This window comes from Caretta caretta, chromosome 9 (assembly GCF_965140235.1).
Source record: "Caretta caretta isolate rCarCar2 chromosome 9, rCarCar1.hap1, whole genome shotgun sequence".
NCBI lineage: Eukaryota > Metazoa > Chordata > Testudines > Cheloniidae > Caretta > Caretta caretta.
This window is the reverse complement of record NC_134214.1, coordinates 13,501,223-13,522,068: the sequence shown is the minus strand read 5'-3', so window position 1 is coordinate 13,522,068 and position 20,846 is coordinate 13,501,223. Positions and strand designations below refer to the sequence as shown.

General features: G+C 39.9%; 1 protein-coding gene across 3 annotated transcripts in view; it reads left to right on the top strand.

Moving 5' to 3' along the window:
* Positions 1-20,846, top strand: part of NAALADL2 (N-acetylated alpha-linked acidic dipeptidase like 2) — a 935,367-nt gene that overhangs the window by 891,254 nt on the left and 23,267 nt on the right. For all 3 annotated transcript variants that reach the window (XR_012669850.1, XM_075132103.1, XM_048862820.2), the window contains one exon: positions 2,030-2,228. Coding sequence is in view for 2 of the 3 variants with exons in the window: in XM_075132103.1 (XP_074988204.1) it covers positions 2,030-2,228 (199 nt within the window). In the remaining variant the exon portion in view is untranslated. The remainder of the gene's footprint in view (positions 1-2,029; positions 2,229-20,846) is intronic.

Below are 20,846 nucleotides of genomic sequence, written 5' to 3'. Positions count from 1 at the left end.
CCATGATGATGCATTTTGGATCACTAGTTTCATTTCCCATCATTAATAGGCCAGGGAGATCTTGCTCTTACCAGAACACTGTTGATTCTGTGAACCCTTACTGGGATCTGTGCACGCACTAAGAGGAGAGCATACTCTTCACCAGCACTGCAGGTGGGAGTACACTCCACAACTCAGGAGACTCTCCAATTCATGACAGGTTTCAGAGGAACAGCCGTGTTAGTCTGTATTCGCAAAAAGAAAAGGAGTACTTGTGGCACCTTGGTTAGTCTCTAAGGTGCCACAAGTACTCCTTTTCTTTCTCCAATTCATGCAGCTCATTTTTTTCTCTCTTCTCGTTAAATCAGGAACAATGTCAACTGAATCTGGGCTGTGCATTGGTATAAGCTCTCATTTGTTCAATTTCTCCGTCGGTTGCAAATATCAGGCCAGGTTATCTTTCACTGTGGTGTTAATAATTTTGAAAACACTGAGGTAATTGGAGTATAACACTTAAATGTCCCTTTAAGTGTTAACAGCGTCTGCATTTACTTACAGTTTAACTGTAGAGGAATCATTTCAAACCCCTTCTACAAATGTGATTAACCTTTAAGAAGTTGTAGCCCAATCTATAGTTTATTAATTATATTTATTTATTGATTACTTAAGAATTCCCAGTTATCACTTTGAGGGTTGACAGGTTCTTGTCCCAAGATCAGGCCCAGTATTATGAAAATTATTATATATATTGGGAACCCTGATGTGCACAGCTGCAACACTCACATTATAGGAAAACTTCTATAGTTATAATAATTTATCAATACATTTAGCGAAGTCAAAAACACTCTAATTCAGTACATAGAGATAATACAGAAAGTACATCTGAACATCTGCACTCACACCATCCCCTGCAGAACAACCCAAAATGTTAGCCATTATCTTCCTCATCATCACCACCAGTGGCCATCATTCTGGCACCTCTCAGGGGCCACATCTCTCTTTCTCCCCTACAACACACAGCCTGGGACACAGCTTTCATAATATGTTATACTGATGCCACCATGTCTAGTGCCAGTAGGGGTTTCTCTCCTCTTCCTTATTTGTATTTCCTCACCCTATTAATGTTGGGATGTCCTTCTATAGGTTAGTATATTCATGATCTCAACTTGTTATCATATATGTCAATTTGTTGCCATGGCACTCTTGTGGTTGGATGTTCTTTCCAAAACTTTCCGAAAGGTGGTGTTAGCTCAGGTGTCTGTCATTGGCTGGTGTCATTATGGACAAAACTCCCCCTCGCACTCTGTTCCTCAAACGTAGGGGTTAAGGTTGGGCCATTTATCTGTGCCAAAGTTTATAGGCCTCAAGCGTTATGCTAATGGCTGAAGCTAATGTCTTACAGGATACAGGCCTATAGGTTTCTTGCATAACTGCTGGATATAATAAAGGCAAGATAGCCTTATGGGCTACAGAGTTTCAGTATGCTTAGTATTCTAAGGTGAGAGATGGAATTCAAGTAAATTCTTGCTCTGGTGTGTATGATTTTGTGCTTTTTATGAGGGAGAAAAGGGTGAAAGGGCAGGAGCTGGTGCTTTTATACTATAGGGATAGGTTTTCAGATGCAGTAGACTAATACATACATATTGAAGAGAGAGAATCTGTGGCATGAGAAGCAGTATCTAACAGCACTGGATCCGTACTGTCTCAGAAAGAAGCTTTCCAGCTACTGATATTTAACCATCACTTCTTGCAGAAGTAAGTTTTCATTGCAGGGTTCCCATCCAAATACTGGCCAGATCTGACTCTTCTTAGCTTGTAAGATTTTTAAGATATCACTGCACAAGTTGGTACTGCTGGAGAAATTACTGTACATGTGAAATAGATTATAGGCTCCATTGACCCATGGTTTAACTCCATCAGGGATGCCTTTGTTCCAGCCTAAGACAACTTGGCCATTTTTAAAAAGTATAGGTTATTTTATTGACAACAGCAATAAATTATTGCCTTTTGAATAATTTACAGACCTGTATCTTTCTGTTATCATTACTAGGTGACCAACTAGACATTCGTCAGTTGCTGGCAATGGCTTCAAGACTGAGGGACAGTGCAGAATTATTCCAGTCAGATGAGATGCGTCCAGCTAATGACCCCAAGGAGAGAGCTCCTATCCGAGTGAGAATGCTTAATGATGTTCTCCAAGGTCTGGAGCAAAACTTCTTAGTTCAACAAGCTCCTCCAGGGTTTTACAGGTAGGATGTTCAGTATGTTCTCCATTCATTTATTCCAACTAAAATAATAATCTCACATTGCTTAGCTTTCAAAACTGTCATACCTCTTTTAAAAGTCTCAGTGAGAATCCAAGATAAAAGCTAAATTAGAAAAAAAATCCTTACAGCAAAAAATGTAAATTCATACCAGTGCAGGAGGTGATTAGAGTGCATCTTTGTAACATTTCTGACATGATATCACTGCTAACAAGATGTTCTGTGCTATAGGAACTCAAGCAGCATGACAGATATTTATGTTAGATGGTACAGTAAGCTTTCAAAAGAAAAAATATTTTGAAATCGAATGGTATTTGACATGCTTCTCAATGTTTTATTAAAAACTTTACAAAAAAATTTAAACACTGATTTACAGAAGATTAAGCAAAGTGATATGTATAAAATCTGTACTTGTGTGCTAATTTATCTTTCCTTGTCTAGGTACTTTCAATAGGACAAAGATAGTACCTTGGTCTGAATGGTAGGGCTTTAGTCAGCCATGTTCCATAACTTCCCCCTCATAGTAACTAGCGTTTTGGAGCTTCGGGGGCATTTAGTTTATCTCCCCCTTGCCTGAATTGTTCCCTATTGAATATTAAAGTGCTTTGTCCAGACTAGTTTTAAATGGCTCAAGCAGTCCGCTTTTCATCTTCTAGAGAAGAAAGAATGAGCCTTCCTCACTTCTGCTTCCAGAGTTGACTTGGTAGTTGGAGAAATTTGTACTCCTTGTTAGTTTAAAAAAATGTGTTTGGTTAAAGGCAACCATTTGACTGTTTCCATCATACTATTTTAAAATAGTTCTAAGCAACTTTCCAGACCCAAATGTTTAGGATTTAAGTCCTGCTCAGTAGTGATCATGTTGTTTTATGGTTTCTCAAAACGAAATAGATGGGAAATGTTTTTCTTTTTCTGTCTTCCTCCCTTTAATTGCTCCAAGATGAGCATTGGTTTGGGTCCTCCAGGGAGGATTTGGAGGAGAGTCGAAAGCTTGGTACTTAAGAAGAGGGAGATTATTCCAAGCATTGAGGATGGTATAAAATAGGTGCAACCATATAAGAAAAGTAGATTGTGGGGGGAGCCTAGAATGCAAATGAATCAGTCCTATAGCTATAATGAAGGCGATATTAACAGAAGAGTAAAATTTGTGGTGGGACCAATCAATGTCATTCTCACAGTAGTTGAGCTTGTGGCATGAAGGAAGATGTTCACCAAAGAACGACTGGTAGACCATATTCAGTCATACTCAGTGGCTGCTCTGAGTTGCTCTGACATCACAAAGCAGTCATATCCTTGGCTTTATAAACGCCTTCAAATGGGTGACTGTATTTGCATCACAAGAGCACTCTGGTGCATCTGTCCCAATATAAATGTGTACTTTTTATTAATTTTTTAAAAATAGGAAATGTCTAAACTCTGGATAGTGAGAAACACTTCCATTGGGTCATATTGTGTTCTCCTTATTTTCATATCCTTGCAGTGTTTATCATCTTTTGTTCCTTGATAAGATGTAATTGCTCTGTATGGAAGTAAAATGTAAATTTAACTTTTCACCATCCTCCAATCTACAGAAATTGATCGAAGAAGTACTCCTGCCTTCCTAAGTAGAGAGCAATTCACAATAGGGTGGAGATCACACAATCATAGAAATGTAGAGCTGGAAGGGACCTCAAGAGCTTATCTTGTCCAGCCCCCTGCACTGAGGCAGGACTAGATATACCTAGACCATCCTTGACAGGTGTTTGTCCAACTTGTTCTTAAAAATCTCCAATTACAGTGATTCACAACCTCCCTTTGAAGTCTATAGCGGTGCATAATTAAAAGTTTTTTTTTCTAATATCTAACTTAAATCTCCCTTGCTGCAGGTTAAGCCTATCGCTTCTTGTCCTACCTCCAAAGGCCCTGGAGAAGAATTGATCACCATCCTCTTTATAATAGCCCTTAACATATTTGAAGACTTATCAGGTCCCCATCAGTCTTTTCTTCTCTAAGTTAAACATGCCCAGTTTTTAACCTTTCCTCATAGGTCAGGTTTTCTAAAACTTTTGTAATTTTTGTTGCTCTCCTCTGGACTCTCTCCAATTTGTCCACATCTTTCTGAAAGTACGGCACGCAGAACTGACACAGTATTCTGACTTAGACCTCTCTACTTGGTACTGGTGTGGAACAATAACTTTCCGTGTCTTACATTACACTTCTATTAATACACCCCAGAATGATATTAGCCTTTTTTGCAACTGCATCACATTGTTGATTTATATTCAATTTGTGATCCATTATAACCGCCAGGTCCTTTTCTGCAGTACTACTGCCTTGCCAGTTATTCTCTATTTTGTAGGCATTTGATTTTTTTCCTACCTAAGTGTAGAACTTCATACTTGTCTCTATTGAATTTCATTTTGTTGATTTCAGACCAGTTCTCCAATTTGTCAAGGTTTTTTGAATTCTAATCCTGTCCTCCAAAGTGCTTGCAACTCCTCCCAGCATCATGTCATCTGCAGATTTTATAAGCATAATCTCTACTCCATTATCCAGATCACGGATGGAAATATTGACTAGTACTGGACCCAGGACAGACCCCCATTTGATACACCTTGGAAACTAAGCAAATGTGATCCAGGGCCACTAAGAAACAATAACATGGAATCCAACAATGCTATTTGACGAAGACTCTTGTCAAACCATTTTAAAGGGAGGTGTCTTACACAACAGGCCCGATTCTCATTCACACTAAGTAAATAGTAAATTTCATGTGCATGTCCTTTCAAGCCCCCGTACGTAGCCAGGGCAGTGTAAAGGAGACTTATGCCTATACTGCAGCTTTAAGTGTAATTTCCAGCTCGTTAGACATACACAAGCTAGTTTTGATTGAGATAGTGAGCTAAAAATAGCAGTGTAACTATAGTGGTGTGGGATAGCCACCCATGTACAATCCCATCTGATAACATAGGTATACACTCGGGCAGCCAGCCTGCACCACCGTGGCTGCACTGTTTGTAGCACACTAGTACTGTGAAAGCTAGCATGTACGTGCATTTTAAATTGATACTCCAGCTTTAGATGTACCCTTAGTGTAAACGAGACTCAGGCAGTACAACTAGAAATCTGATTTGCTTGTTTGTTTGTTTGTTTTAAGAATAACAAGATGCACCATAGCTTCCTTTTGGGAGGGAAATGCTAATCCACTGATGCAACTTTATTTGCAGTATTTTTAACGATTTCGGGGGGGGGGGGGGAATTCCTTATTTAAAGAATTAAGTGCTGGTGTAATAATGTATAAATGGCCTGCAAAGTTTGTCTTAAAGCTGAAGCTATAGCTGGGTTATACAATAGGAACACTAAAAAGTATTTGAAACGAGTGACCTTTATTTTATTGCTGTCATAACTTTAAAACTCACCAGATGAATTTCTTTTTTGTAATTTGGTAAAGAAAACAACAACAACAAAAATCAATCCCACAGCTGAGACCTTGTGTGCTGTGTTTCATCCCAGTGCGAAGATTGATGGGCAAGTTATAACCCTCTGAAATAGTGGTTTATAATGGCAACGCTGGCAGACCTTTAACTATGGCAGCACAAGCAGTGCCACAATAAATACTGTACTTCATCTGTGAACAGAAATTTAGGATGCAGTTTGCAGCCTTGACCTTCAGGCTCCAACTGTGTTTAGATCATTAAGATTCCATAAATACTGTAATTTACTGTCTTTTGAAGGAAGAATGTGTGTGCACAATAAAGCACATATTCTTCATGAAAAAATGATTTCTTCCTGTATAGTCATTTGGACTCATATTCTCACGCTCAATCAAAGTACTTGACAAAATTCACTGAAGTTAAGGCATCACTTCTCAGTCACTATTGGCAGGCTGGTGTTTATCCTTAATCCTTAGGTCTTTGAAGCTATACTATATTGTTCTTTTCTAGAATCTAAGCTGAAAAGGAAGGATGGCGCTTGTGGCTAAGGCACTAGACTGAGACTCAAGACATTTAGGCTGTGCTTTGCCACAGGCTTCCTGGGCAAACTTTGGCAAATCACTTAACCTCCTTGTGTCCCAGTTTTCCATCTGTAAAATGGGGATAGTGTTCCTTCCTTGTCTGTCTTGTCTACATGGATTGTAAGCTGTCTGGCGCAGCAAGTGTTTCTTACTATCTGTCTGTATGTACTTAGCACAGGACCTACTGTAATGAAATTAAATTATTAATAATGAGTGACCATATAACTCTAGTAAACTGATAGAATTCAAGTTCCTTCGATTATTGATCATTTTCATACGTAATTATGTCCTTATAATAAACTTACTGTGATGAGCAAACCTTAAAAGCCCATTCAGTCTAGTTTAAGAAAGCACCACCATTTGATTGATTATCCATATTATCTGGCAAATCTGAAAAATCTCACAATAACATGCTCTCTCAAGATTTCCTGGTCCCAGCTATACTGGAAATACACAAGAGCAACTTCTACCAGGAAATGTTAGGGCTTTCTGCTTCTAGTCTTAATCAGAAACCTGGACAGAGATGAATAACAATGGGGTGAGGAAGTTTTTCCTGCCTCACAAAAGGTTATTTTCAAGTTTGATTTGTGTTTTTCATTTTTTTAAATTTTATGTGAATCAGTTCTCCGTTCCCTAATCCTAAACCTGATATTTTCCCTTTCTCTTCCACTGTGATATTATCATCGAGAAGGGCAAGGTTTGAAAGCTACCGGATATTTTCCATCTCTCTTCCTGTTCTTATAATTGAATCTGCCCTTATATTGTAAATTGATGGTTATTTGAATTTTTTTTTATTCTCTTGAATGTATGATGTGTACATATCCTGTGTTTCTTTCCTTCCTTTCAGCTACCCACTTTCTTTCTTCCAATTTACTTTTTATTGCAGTTTTTGCTGTGCAGTTCTGCCTTCTTGATTTTCTTATTTTTGAGTCATTATTTTATTATTAATAATAATGAATTGAATATCAGCATGGAGCCTGAGACATGGATCAGGACCCCATTGTGCTAGGCACGATTAAAACATATAATAAAAAAGATTATCTCTACCCCAAAGCTTACAATCTAAATATAAGACAAGAGACAACAGGGGGATGAAGAGAAGGGGAGTGCAAGCAAACAATGAAACGGTACTGGACAACATGATAGGCTGTGATCACTGCACACCTGTTGCCTAGCTGTTAAGCTTTTAGGCATCATTACAAATGAGAATTTGAAGGAGGGATTGGAAGGAGGACAATGAGGTGGCTTTGCAGATGTTCATAAAAGTGACATGGTCTTTGTATCTTCTCAGTATCAGGGGAATCATTTCTAACCTTACTTAGTTTGTCCTTTTCCCCTATCTAACGCTGCAATTTGAAAACATTTCATTCATGTGCCCTTTTGATCTCTTATACCATGTGTGCCTGATAAGCCATACTTCCCCAGCTGATGGGTTTTGAGCCCAACCCCCTTAGATCAGGAGTCAGTATTGAGAGATGGCATTTGAAGACAGACAGGGGGCAGGAACTTGTTAGCAGAAGTCCAAAGTGATTCTGTTCTGAGAGGAGGCTTGGCAGGGGGCATAAAATAAAAGGAACATAAGGCTGTTGGCTTGCTGTGGTGAGAGCGGAGTGAAGGGATTGAGTCAGAGGTGGGAGGGAAAGGGAGCTCCACAGAACGGGAAGAGGAGCAGAGTCAGGACTCTGAGCTCTTAGAACCTAATACATTGAACCTGATGTTTTGTCTTATCTTTTGATGACTGTGCCAGTGTTGTGTTATCCTCGGTCTGTGTAAACTGAACCTGTTAGTCTGATGGTTACTGATTTGTTTGTTTCTGCTACTCTCTTGTATCAAGTGGGGATGATTTCCATTGCTTGCTCTAAGATGTTGCTGATATTTGCTTTTGTTATTAGGTCTAATGAATTCTCTGTCATGATATGCATATTCTTTTGTTTAAAGTCAAAGAGCTTAAGGCCAGATGGGATCACCTGATCATCTAGTCTGACCTCTTGTGTATCACAGGCCACTAACACCACCCAGTGCCTACACACTGAGTCCAACAATGGAACTGAGACCAAAGTATTACATCCCACAGGAGACTAAACTGTCATGTGCCACAGGCAGAGAATAGGAGGGAAAGAGGTGCCCAAGTGCCTGAGGCCTCCACAATGGCAGGGAAATGATTAAGTGAGATATATATATCCAGATAATCCTGGCAAGTGACCCACACCCTGATGCTGCAGAGGAAGGAGAAAAAAACCCGTGGTCATTGTCAATGTGACCTGAGGGAAAATTCCTTCCTGGCCTCACATGTTGCGATTGTTTAACCCTGAAAACAAGATGTACACTAATGGCCCAGAATTCAACATTTTCACCACTGTATTTAAAGACCACAGCTTCCATGAATTCTTGGCCACATTCCCTAATACTTCACTTAATTGCACAAAGAGCATTTCATGACAGTGTGAAGATTATTTTCTAGCTTAGAGAAAAGATGGCAAGGCATTGTGGAAAAGAGGATCAGACAAAATAAAAACCATCCCAAATCTTGGTCCAAACCTGAATTAAACCTTTCATTGAAGTTAAAATAAAATATGTGTGCCTTTAAATAAAAACCCAGAAATCATAGAATCATGGAACTGGAAGAGACCTCGAGAGGTCATCTAGTCAAGTCCCCTGCACTCATGGCAGGACTAATTGTCTCAACCATTCCTGACAGGTGTTTGTCTAACCTGCTCTTAAAAATCTCCAGTGATGGAGATTCCACAACCTCCCTAGGCAATTTATTCCAGTGCTTAACCACTCTGTGTGTCTGTAAACAAAGCAGATGGGAAATATTGTTCCAAATTGAATACAAGTCCTCAACCAAATGACTCAGGTTTCTGTGAAGTTTTACAAGCTATGAATTTTCTGGTGAATATATAAACTTTCATGGACAGTTTTTATGCCCCCAGTTCTTTACACTTCCACAATGATCGAGCGTAGTCCCCCTCCTCCTCTATAAGGTGTAACTCAAGTCTTCTCCCTGGTGCTTGCTATTTGCTGTGGCTTCTCCCCTTTCCCTGAATGGGCTGGCTTCTTTTTAGTGATGCCTGGTGATTCCTCACTGGGCCCAACACGAATAATTCTACCACTGGTGGATAGGAGCGTAAAACCCAGTACACGAGAAACAATGAAGTACATCAACACAAACCCCAGCAAACAATTGGCACCCCCCAAAAATAACAGTATAACAAGGGGACTTTATTGGGAACAGGAATATATTATTTGGGGAAGGAAAGGGTTACGGTTAATAAATACTAACACATCAACAAATTCCCCAACCTCTAATATACACAATTTATCTCAATCCCCAGATCCCTCCCTGGTACCTTCTAATGTGAGCAGTATGCTGAGGATGAGTCTGGATACAAGTGTTGTGAATACTGGCTGGCTTGAACAGAAAGGAGTCCCCTTACTTTGTTTTTGCCCCAGAGCAGGGCAGGATCCTCTCTTGCCTGTGGAGATCTTGGCTGGCTCTCAGTAACTAGCGCATGGTCAGATCTCAGCCATTCTGGATTATGTACTTTGCAGGGCTGGAGCTGCTCCTCCCATGTACTAGATCCCACAGCAGTTAAAAGGCTCTCTTTGTAGGGCGGAGGAGTAAATCAGAGACTTTCTGGGCTGTTCTGCTTTTATTTCAGCTCCCAAACTCAAAGCTCAAAACTGAAACTAAAATTGGGCTCTGCCACTGAGTCACGCTGGATCCTCCCACTGAGGGGCTGAGCAGCCCTGACTCATCTTTGGCTCAGCAAACCATTTGTCCATATCACACCATGCATAAGCCTCCCTATTGGCTTTACCAAGAGTTTCTAGTCCATTCTGTACCCATCCGTGACTCCAGGCATGCTGAGAAATGGTGTCAGAGGGCTCTGACTGTTGTTGTTGTCGTGCATAAGGTCAGGCTTCTAGAGTTCTGAGTTCCAGAAGCTGGTAGGTTCAAAGCAGAGGTTACATAGTGTTGCAGCTTTTCTATTTTTATGCCTCTTTGAGTTCGACTGTACTGTATTATAGTTGACCTAACCTAACAAATGAGTGCAAAGGCAAAAAATAGCCCCTCTGCCATGTACATTGGCCAGACCGGACAGTCTCTACGCAAAAGACTAAATGGACACAAATTTGACATCAGGAATTGTAACATTCAAAAACCAGTAGGAGAACACTTCAACCTCCCTGGTCACTCAATAACAGAATTAAAAGTGGCAATTTTTCAACAAAAAAACTTCAAAAACAGACTCCAATGTGAAACTGCAGAACTGGAATTAATTTGCAAACTGGACACCATAAAATTAGGCCTGAATAAAGACTGGGAGTGGATGGGTCATTACAAAAACTGATTTAACCATACTAATTTCCCCCTACTGTTACTCACACCTTCTTGTCAACTGTTTGAAATGGGCCACCCTCATTACCATGACAAAAGTGATTTTTCCTCCCTTGGTATTCTACTGTTAATTGAATTGTCTCGTTAGACTGACCCCCCACTTGGTAAGGCATCTCCCATCTTTTCATGTACTAGGTATATATATACCTGCTACTGTATTTTCCACTCCATGCATCTGATGAAGTGGATTCTAGCCCATGGAAGCTTAAGCCCAAATACATTTGTTAGTCTCTAAGGTGCCACAAGAACTCCTCATTGTTTTCGCAAAAAATAGATAATCCCTTTACCATATACATATACTTAAAGTTCACTGAGGTCAATATTTCCATTACCTTCAGTGGACTTTGGACAGGGGCCTAGATCATCAAGTTGATGGCAAATAGGTGATGTTTGTAAACATGAGTTTATCACAGCCACTAATAGAATTATCTTCCCTTGCATCCTCTCAGTCTGGTGGTCAGTATCAGCAGTAATAAAAACTGGTTCTATAGATGCTGATAAATCAAAACATCTTAACCCCATCAGCACCCACTAAACTGGTATACCTGGATGCCAAGGACAGGTGAAGATATTTCCCCTTCTAAAAAAAATGCAGAAACCTGGAGCAAATTGCCAGCAATGGAAATATTAACTGACGCCTTACAGTGATACTGATTAACCAACTCTCCACATGGGGGAATAAAAGCTCCATTGGTTCCTGCGACAAGATGACAAAATTAATTTCTGTATATAAGCATTGATTTGTTAGGTAATCAGGCAAATCCGTCTATGATGTGTGGTGTATGTGCATTACTGTATCTCCTTTTCATCAGCTTCTGCCCTGCGGTCTCTTATCTTTGAAACGCCTTTCAAAAACCCTTCTGCCATCATTTCATGAAAATCTCACCTGAAAACCCGTTTCTGCAGCATCACCTAACTGAATGTGTTTATGTTTTAAAAAACGTTAAACTATCAAGACTTTTTTCTATGACTGGACTAAGTTAGCTCATTCCTCCTAGTCCCAATATATTCTATTTTATTCTGGTTGGTATTCCCTGCCCATCACCATGGCCTGTGGGTGCCATTTGTCTGTCAAACCCATATATTAAATTGTAAGATCTTCAGGCAGGGACCTGATTTTTGTGTGTTTTCTCTTCAAGTGTCTAACATGCTTATCGGCCCTATACAATAAATAACAATGTTCCATGATATTCCAAATACAACAGTGAAAATGATGAAACTTCATACAGTATTGGCATGACACACACACACTATGCAAACAGGATTGGTTTCCTCTCTTGGTGTATGTTTCCTTCCTTCTGGTCCATTTTAACCACTCAACCACATCTTAAGATGACTTGTTATTTGCATTGGAGATACACTCTCTCTTTCACTGCAGACACTTCTGAAATTTCCTTTGATGTTCCCACCATACTTTTCTTAGCTGAAGGAGACACTAAAAAAAACCAAACAAACCTCGTCTCTTCAGTCTTAAAAAAAGCAAAGAGTACATGCAAGGTATTAGCCTGTCATTTCTGCTCCAATTATTTTTTATTCTTTCTATTATTCTGCCACTTCAAGCACAGGTATCTCCACACTGACACATGTTTGTAGTGACTCTACAAAAGCTCTTCCCTAACTCAGCTTTGCATAAAACCCATTGCTGAGGTCCACCTACTGCACCTTACCAATTTTACCCAGTCCATTAAAGCTATCTCTATCGGTCACCATTTTTGCATAAAATCTTACCTGAGTTGTTGTGACTACTTTGGTGGAGATCATAAATGATTTACAAATAGCACTGGAGAAGTAAGCTTGGCATCTGCTACCTTTTTCGAGAAGGACTTCCAGTAATTTATTTTGTTACTCATTTTTCTCATACAAGATTGCTTCTAAACTCTTGTTCCCTGGATGATGCATTTTTTGAATAATATTTTTCAGTGACTGCATTGTTTTTATGTCTCGAAGTAATCTATCTGGCATGAAAAAACAATTTATGCTACACTAATACTCCTGTCACAGAGGAGTTGCACCCAGCCTCATCTGTGATGGATCAACTACCAGTTAATGATCAAGTGATTATGAAAGCCAGCAAATGGCTCAGTTGGAGGTGGAGAACTACAGGAAGGAGGCTGGCTCCTGGAGCGTGGTGACTCCCAGGCGGCTGGCCTGCAGGAAGACTAGTGGAGTGCTACAGGAGACTACTGCCGCAGGAAATCGTAGGGAAGGGATTACTGATGTACTGAATTTGGATTCTTTGGAAGAAATAAAGCTGAAGCCCTGAGAAAAGAGGCTTGTAGCAGATTCAAACATGCTACTGGTTACATCCAGGGCTGAGGACACAGGTCAGCACTCTATAACATCGTTATATTGTGAAATGGTACAGTATAGCAAATAAAGGATCTAGAACGGGTAGTCAATAGGCAGACTGTGGCCAAATCCAGACTGCGAGACATTTTGAATGGATCGTGAAATATTTTAATTTTCTAATTATTACCATTATTGTTATTGCGGTGTGAAAAATGTTTCTCTGGAGTGTGAACTTGACCAAGAAATTTGTACCTTGACAAAAAATAATTGACTACTTCAGTCTAAAATTTAAATTCACCATAATGATGATATTGAGGCACTGTGAAGAGGCACTTTTAGCACCACATGATAATATACTTTGCTTTGCTGCTAATCTCATGCCACTCAAGTGTTTGTTGTTCATTAGAACAAATGTTTGTCTTTCAGATTGAGTTTTGTCTTTCGCTGTTGCATTCACTCCTGATATATGTACAGAGTCTACTTGATATATTCCTGTTTAGCTGATAAGCCACAGCAGGTTCTCAGGTGACAAAATTCACATGCCCCAGGATTCAGTCTTCAATAGATATGTTTATTAAGAAAATTAAAGTCCCTTTTAAAATCTCTGTGTGCAAACAAACTTCTCATTGGTTTTTATGGAGGACAAGCTTTACAGATACAAATATTCCCAGAAGACCTCCTAATCCTATATTGTGACATGGATACACATGTAATGCAATGTCACTAAAAAAACAAAAACAAAACAAAAAAACCCACCTCAGCAAAGAGAACTGTTGAATTACAGTAATTCTTTTGTCACAAACACTTTGCAAGTTTTGCATTGCATTTTGAGCTCATCATTTTGTGGTTTCACATCATGTAACTTAATGTTTAAACAAACTTTGTTATAACATTTCTGTCAGTTTGGATCTACGAAGATTTTTGACCAGACCTGAACCAAACATGTTCAGTGGTCTTTCTGATCCTTAGAATGGGAAATGCCACAAAGACCATGCCAAATTAACTATGGTGGGTGATAAGTATCCACTTTATCATAAAACCTGCTATGATATTTATAAATGTAACACTCTGTGTTATGCTGGAGGATGGGGAGGAAATTGTAAGTTTTTCAGAATTAAATAAGTTCTTATCATTTTCTTGCCATCCTCTAAGGATAAGGAAATTCTCTCCTCTTCTTCCTCCATGCTGATGATTTGTGAATCAGATTTTTCCAACTCCAATGTCTTCAAGTCTGTCCAAACTTGCAATTCCTTTTTTTTTCATAAATAGCTCTTGCTACATGTTCTTCTGCCATCTCAAAACTCATTTTTTCCAAAATAGAACTACTTATCTATCTTCCTTTACCCTTCTCCTTTATGTCAGTTTTCTATCACTGTTGACAACTCCATTATGTTCTCAGACTCTCACTCCAGATACATCTTTGAGTCCTGTTACCCACATATTCCAACTGAAAGTCTTGTTATGTTGTCTTTTGTATCTCTAAAAAGTCCTTTCTAGTCAATCCTCACTGCTAAAATCCTTCTCTACATCTTAGTCATTTCTTGCCTTATATACTATAATCTTTTCTTCAGCCTCCCTGCCTCTTCATCTGCTTTTCCTACCTTGCTTTTCTCTACAAGAACCTCTTCCAGATCTTGTTTACTGTAAACCTCTCCCACTACCAGGCAATCCAATTGTAGTTTGTGTTGGTTTAAATCAAAGATAATGCAATCAAATATTAGGGATTGAAAAAGTAACACACAATGCCACTAAGGCATAGCTTTTAGCAACAGGACTGTGTCCTTTGAGCTGTGCTGCTAAAAGTATGCAGTGTAGCTGCTGTTTGTCGACTCTCCTGCCGACAAAAAACTTCTACCCCCAACGAGCGGCTTTTCACACTGCACTAGTTACAGCAAAACTTTTGTCTTTCTGGGAGGGGTTGAACACCTTTGAAAGATAAAAGTTTTGTCATTCAATAGCCATTGTAGACATAGTCTAAGATTTCCAGTTCTTGAACTACTAAAGCAGAAATAATTCACAGGAGATAAAGCAAAGATATTCAATGTGCTGAAAATATGCAAAGACAACTAGTATTTTCAAGAGACTTGAAAACTAACCACCATCTACCAGTATAGTGTCCAAGATATTATACTTTATTTGATAAAATTGAGGTTTATTTGATGAAAACGGGATATGAGCTTTCTTGGCAGGCAATTTGCTCCAAGTCTATGCTATCAGATACCACAAAAGGATTAGAACCTGGGTTTGTGAGCTCTTCGGATTAGAATATGTGTCTTAGTCCATGTCTTGTAAATTGTTTGGATAGTAAAGACTAGTGACAATAAATAAACTATAAATCAGGTATTCAACACTTTCACAACATAGTTAAAAGTGGATTGGACCATAAAACTAAGTATATAGAGAATCTTTTGTGCAAGTTCTTTCCATTTAAAAATAAATGATAAAAGCATTATAGCAATTCTTATTTGCTGATTTACCTTCTAAAGAAATAAGAGACATTACCCTTTATGAGATTTATGAAACAATTATGAGATCTGAACTATACTGAGAACACCCACACCAAATATATATAGTGCAAACCATACAAAGTAATAATTATACCATTTCCAATTAAATCCTTAACATTCTAATAGCACTTATATAACTAATTGTAACTTGTTAAAAATTGAAATAACATTTGCTACATTCATTTTAGTTAATTCCATAATTTGAGCCAGATTCATGTGTTGGTTTCACCAGTGGAATCTAGAGTAATTATCTTGGAATGATGATGTCTTTGTGCTTTGTCAAAATGTCTTCTTTCTAGATTGTACCAGCCCTTACGCAGGTGGACAGAGGGAGAAAGGAGACTTCCTCCCCCTTGAGTGGCCAGCAGAAGAGACCGCTATAATTATAGTCACTTCCTATTCTCCTGAGTGGCGCAAAATACCAGAAAAGGGATTAGGAGGGTCAGGGAGGAGATAAGACCATAGCCCTGCCCTCCTCTGGGACAGCCTGCTGAGCAGAACCAGTGCAGCAGAAAGAATAAGTTGTACCCCTGAATGTCACAAGAAGCTTTCCTAGACACACTGCGTGCATGGCCCATGCAAGCCCTTGGGATAGTCACAGCCATGCATTTGAGGAAGCACAAGCACTGCCCTTGGAGGTGTAAATTGCCCCAAAGGAGAGGAATTGGGGTTGGACAAAGCAAGGCCTTGCCCCCTCCATACCATCTTGCAGAATGGGCAGCGTGTACCATGGGAGCAGTCTGCCCCCTCCTAAAGCATAGTGTGCAGTGTGTGCGCATATGTCTCCCTTGCATTGGGAGTATTGTGCTTCAGTCTTCCCTCAAGCTCCCGTTGGGGTGATGCAAACTGGTACTGTGCATTATGCATGGCTGGGCCTAACATTCAGCTGGTTTTGGAACAATAAATTTATCAAAATGTACACCAGTACTAATCACTAATCTGATAATGCTCTTACAAACTCCTATTGTGATTATAGTCTTTTCTCATTATTGCTAATCATGTCCAGTTATGCTGTGTCTTAATACTTATAGGAGGCAATACTTTCAGCATAACTCATGCTCTAAATGTCTGATCCTTTTGCACCTCTCAGAGAGCAAGGTACTGAGCATAAATTTTGGATATGATCTATGATCCTTCAGTGTGTCATGTTGTTGTGGCAGCACAAATGGATTCTATCTGCAAACCACAAATATGTGACTAAACACAGCATGAAGTGGAATGTTCATGTCTTACTTTAACCATGACTTTGGCTTGTCTCACAATTTTCTTCACATTTTAAAGAGAAATTGCCACTTAATCAATGCTGAATATTAGATAATTCAACAGTGATTTAATTATGGTTGACTTAAAAAATTAGTTAAACAGGGAACATTAAAATCTTTTCAGCACTTCTGCAAGAATTAGATACTCTGAAAATTTTGGATTATCCAGTAGTTTCTGTTGAGTTTCCCCAAAGTATTCATTTTATCCTGAAATGTATAGTCTTTTGGAAAGTGTTAGCAAGAAAAGATGGGTGACATTTCCATGCTGTTAGATATTTTCATGCAGGGAAAAATATGAAAATTGTATTGGTGATAACTTTGTTTTACATAAATTAATTTACCTGGTAAAATGCTCAAAAAAGTAAAATGAAAATATTTAGATATTTTTCCTGCTTGAATTTTTTTAACCTCTCCACAAAGTTGCAAATTTGTGATGGTTTGTTTTCAGCGTACAGGATGATAGATGATGACTGTAAAGAAGGCTTACAAATAGCAAGTAATTGGTAAGGAAGACAATAGACATATATAATATGTATTTGTTTTGACTTTCAGCTATGCCTTTAACTGTGTTATGACTTGTTTTATTATATGCATTATAGTTGTGCCTATGGCTCCTTCCAAGATAGGGACCTAATTGTGCTATGTCAGACCCATACTAACAGAGTTTTCCCACTCTGAAGAGCTTACAGCCTGAATAGATGAGACAGACAAAGAAGGAAGAAAGAGGTATGATATAGAAGCAGAAGATTGAGAACAGGGGGGCAGTGAGATGAAGGGTAATTGTTGCAAACAGGCCTAGCTGACTTAGGAGCCTGTTGACTTTCAATGAGCGTTCAGCTTCTACATGGAAATGGGATTTAGCTACATATGTGCTTTTGAAAATCTTACCCTAAGTGAGTTGCCTAAGGTCACAAAGAAGAGATGTGGTAGAGCTGGGAAGTGAACCACTGTCTCCCTAAGCAACAAAACCCTATAATGCCAGATGGACAGAAAAAGCAGGCAGTCAAAGTGCAGCTTATTCTGAGTTGTGAAAATCTCCACATGTGACTTTTGCACCTACAGCAAGCTTTTTGAAAATAACGAATAAATAGACATGACGTTTTACAGTCATTTTCAAGTAGAGATTGTGATGGGGTCTCTAGAGTGCAACCTAGACTGTGGTGTCACTGAGCTCTCTGGCCCACTAACCTGGGCCTCTCCCTCACACTGCAATGCTGTGTCAAGCCACAAACCTCTGGTGCAGGTACTGCACTTATATGGATATCTACAGGCAGGAACACACCCAACTGAGTTACGTGAATGATCTCCCGGACACTCATCAACCATCAACTGGGAGGCTCCAGCCAGTTCCCCCCAGCTCCTCAGCCTTGTACCCCAGAACTATACTGTCCTGCACTGGTCAGAAGCCTGGCCAGCATAAGTTCATTACCCAGTCCGCCCCTCCCTCAGTGTGGAGTGGACACATACTAGCCTTTGTGAACTGCATTGAGATTTTCTAAGCATGTCAACCAAAACACACTGTTTTAGGTAAAATACAAAATAGGTTTATTAACTACATAAAGAGAGATTTTAAGTGGCTATAAGTAGCAGGCATAGCAGTCAAAGTTAAGAAATAAAAATAAAGTCACAGTCTGAGTTCTACAAACTAAGCAGGATTTGAATCAAGCAGTGTCTCACCCTGAGAGGTGGTACAAACAGGTCATTGATCCTCAGTACACAGGCTGGGACTCTTTTCCAGCCTGGGACCACCCTTCCCCAGTCCAAAGTCTTTGTCCTCCAGACGTTTCTTCCAACTGTTGATTTGGGGGGAGGGGGGGAGAGGCCTAGTGATGACATGACTTCCCTTCTTCTATATTTTCTTCCAGCTTGCTGGAAAGATCTTTGCTGTGACGTCTGTTAGCCTGAGGCACATATGGCATATGTGCCTCACCTGAGAAGTCTCCAAGATAGTGGATTGTGTTCTTGATGGGTGTTGATGAGCCATTAATCACTGTCTGGCTACTCCATTGTTATACCTGAAAGGCTGATTGTGGGTGTTCCCAACCTTGCAACATATTTCAGTAACACAGCAAGACTTGAAAAACTTTACATACAAGGATAGCACATACAATCAAACAGGATTTTAATGTTCAACAGATCAAGACTTCTATAACACCACCTCACAAGGCATACTTTGTACAAAACATATCATAATTAGATGACAGTGGTGAATATGGGGGTTCGAAGGTGGTGCTTTGAGGTAGCTTAAAGCCGACCCATTTTTTATCTGTTACAAAAATGAAACTCTGTTGACTTTAGTGAGGTGGCAGGAATGCAGCATAGGCCTGTAGAATGAAAATTTTGTGCTTGATAATGTGTCCACAGCTAAAGTATAGCTCAGTGGAAGAAGAATTTTTAAAGGAAAAAAAGACTGCATGAAACCTGTTCTTTAAGCAAGCTCTCCATCCCTGGTTTATATCTGCTACTGCTTGAGTCCTATAGTGTAGCTTGAACCCATTGTCATCTGAGACAAAACTCCCTTTGATTTCAATGGTGTGGTTGAGCCTTGAGTGCTTCACTAACGTGTCATCCTATTAAGATCAATACGACTTTTTTTTCTAGTTTGCTTAGATTGACATTTGATCGTAGTGTGACTGAATGCAGTTTTGGATTACCTCTTTATGTGTACTGGCTTTAGTTTCTTTTGTCATATTCAAAGGCTTACTGTAGCAGAGTAACTCTAAAGAATTCTTGGCTTCGAAAATAATTTTGAAAGGTATATTAAAATATGAACCCAACCCTTACCTTGTATTAATCTGCATGTCTCCATTGATATCAGTGGAATTACACTGATTTATACAAGATGAGGACCTGGCCTATAATTTTTATGAAAAGGCTCAGCTGTCCCCAAAGGAAAAGTGCCTTCTGCCACCATTGAGCATCAGCACGAGGGCCAGAGACAATTGCAGCAGGAGCAAAGGGAGTGTTCCGTCCACGGGCCACTGGGGCACACGTTGCCCTAGCAGTGGCCAGTTCAGATTTGGCACCATGACCTGGCCCCCAACTCTGCACAGGAAGAAGCAAGTTACTAAAGGATGGTGCAGCTTGTGCAACACCCATGCGTGTAGGGGAGCCTGAAGCAGAGCTTCTTCTCAAGCTTAGACTTAGACTGGCCTGACATTCTGTGTTTCCCATAAAAACACTCACCATCTTGTCTCTTCCTAGCATGACTCTTTGCAGTGGTATTGTAGCTGTGCTGGTACCAGAACATGAAAGACACAAAATGGGTGAGGTAACATCTTTTGTAATATCTAGGATCGCTTTGTGCACTGGATGAGGTTCACCTCAAACGCTCCAACAACTATGTGCGTGAAACCAGAAAATCATCACACTCTTGAATGAACTCACACAGAAAAATGAAAGAAGACAAAAACATCATATTACCTGGAAGCAAACCCTTTTCACAAAACGATTCCTTCATATCTGACCTCTGTCCTTATCCTCAAAGGAAACCTGCACAACAGCTTCAAAAGACAAGCACAGGAACTTAAATTCATAACTCTTCTAGATACTGAAAATCATGGCCTCAAAAGAGAAACTGGTTTATGGCTTATGCCAATGAACCCTCCTTTGTCCTATGACTGCAGAGATGTTAATTGCTTGTGATGGGATGTTGAAATCCCACACTGGAGAACAAGTGATAATGAGCAGCTCTGGGCCCAGGCCACCTCACCCAGTTGCACATGCAAAGCCTGCACATTCTGGGGGTGTAGCTTAAAAGGGAAAGCAGAGCAGCTCAAAAGCGAGAAAGCAGTGGAAGGGAACAGGCCTGAACATTGGGTTACTAACAGCCCAGAAGTCCTTGTTGCCTGAGACCTGACCACACCTACTTGACCAAGGCTGGAGAGATTGGTGATTGTTTGGGAAGGTCAGAAACTTAATTTTCAGTTCAGTTCTTTAATTTATCCTGCAAGAAGGGGGCACTCAGCTGTAGGAAGTGTTTCAGAGAGGCAGTTGTTTAGCACCCCAAGGTGCAGAATGTAGTTGCCCACCACTGGGCCCTGGATCGAAGCCCAGTGGCGTGGGTGGACCCAGGCTCCCCTTCCAACACCTGAAGGTGGGACAATAATTGGAGTCCCCTTGGCAGAGAATCCAGCTGGGGAAGACCCTGAA